General features: G+C 60.4%; 1 protein-coding gene across 1 annotated transcript in view; it reads left to right on the forward strand.

Moving 5' to 3' along the window:
* Positions 1–341, forward strand: part of HDAC7 (histone deacetylase 7) — a 14,826-nt gene that overhangs the window by 3,130 nt on the left and 11,355 nt on the right. The window contains exon 5 of the mRNA XM_010143362.1: positions 217–328. Within this exon, the coding sequence (XP_010141664.1) occupies positions 217–328 (112 nt within the window). The remainder of the gene's footprint in view (positions 1–216; positions 329–341) is intronic.

Here is a 341-nt window from a genome sequence, read left to right on the forward strand (position 1 = left end):
TCTCGCAGGTGGCCGGGGAAGCATCCCAGTTGCCTCAGCTGGCCTTTCTCCCTCTGATGCCCCAAGCAGCTCCGCAGGGTTTTCTCAGGGTCTGTGTGTTTAGGGGGCTCCAGCCCTCCTGGCATTACTTGCGGGGCCGGGGGGCCACGCTGGCATCTGCAGGGGTCCTTTAAAGTGCTCTGTGTCACTTCTCAGCCCTGCGTGGTCTTTCTGCAGGTGCTGTGGCCAGCACAGTGGTGAAGCAGAAGCTGGCCGAAGTCATCCTGAAGAAGCAGCAGGCAGCTTTGGAGAGGACCAGCAACCCCAACCCTTCAGCCATGCCGTACAGGTGAAACAAGGAC

The sequence above is a fragment of the Buceros rhinoceros genome, unplaced genomic scaffold (assembly GCF_000710305.1).
Source record: "Buceros rhinoceros silvestris isolate BGI_N320 unplaced genomic scaffold, ASM71030v1 scaffold21659, whole genome shotgun sequence".
NCBI classification, from domain to species: domain Eukaryota; kingdom Metazoa; phylum Chordata; class Aves; order Bucerotiformes; family Bucerotidae; genus Buceros; species Buceros rhinoceros.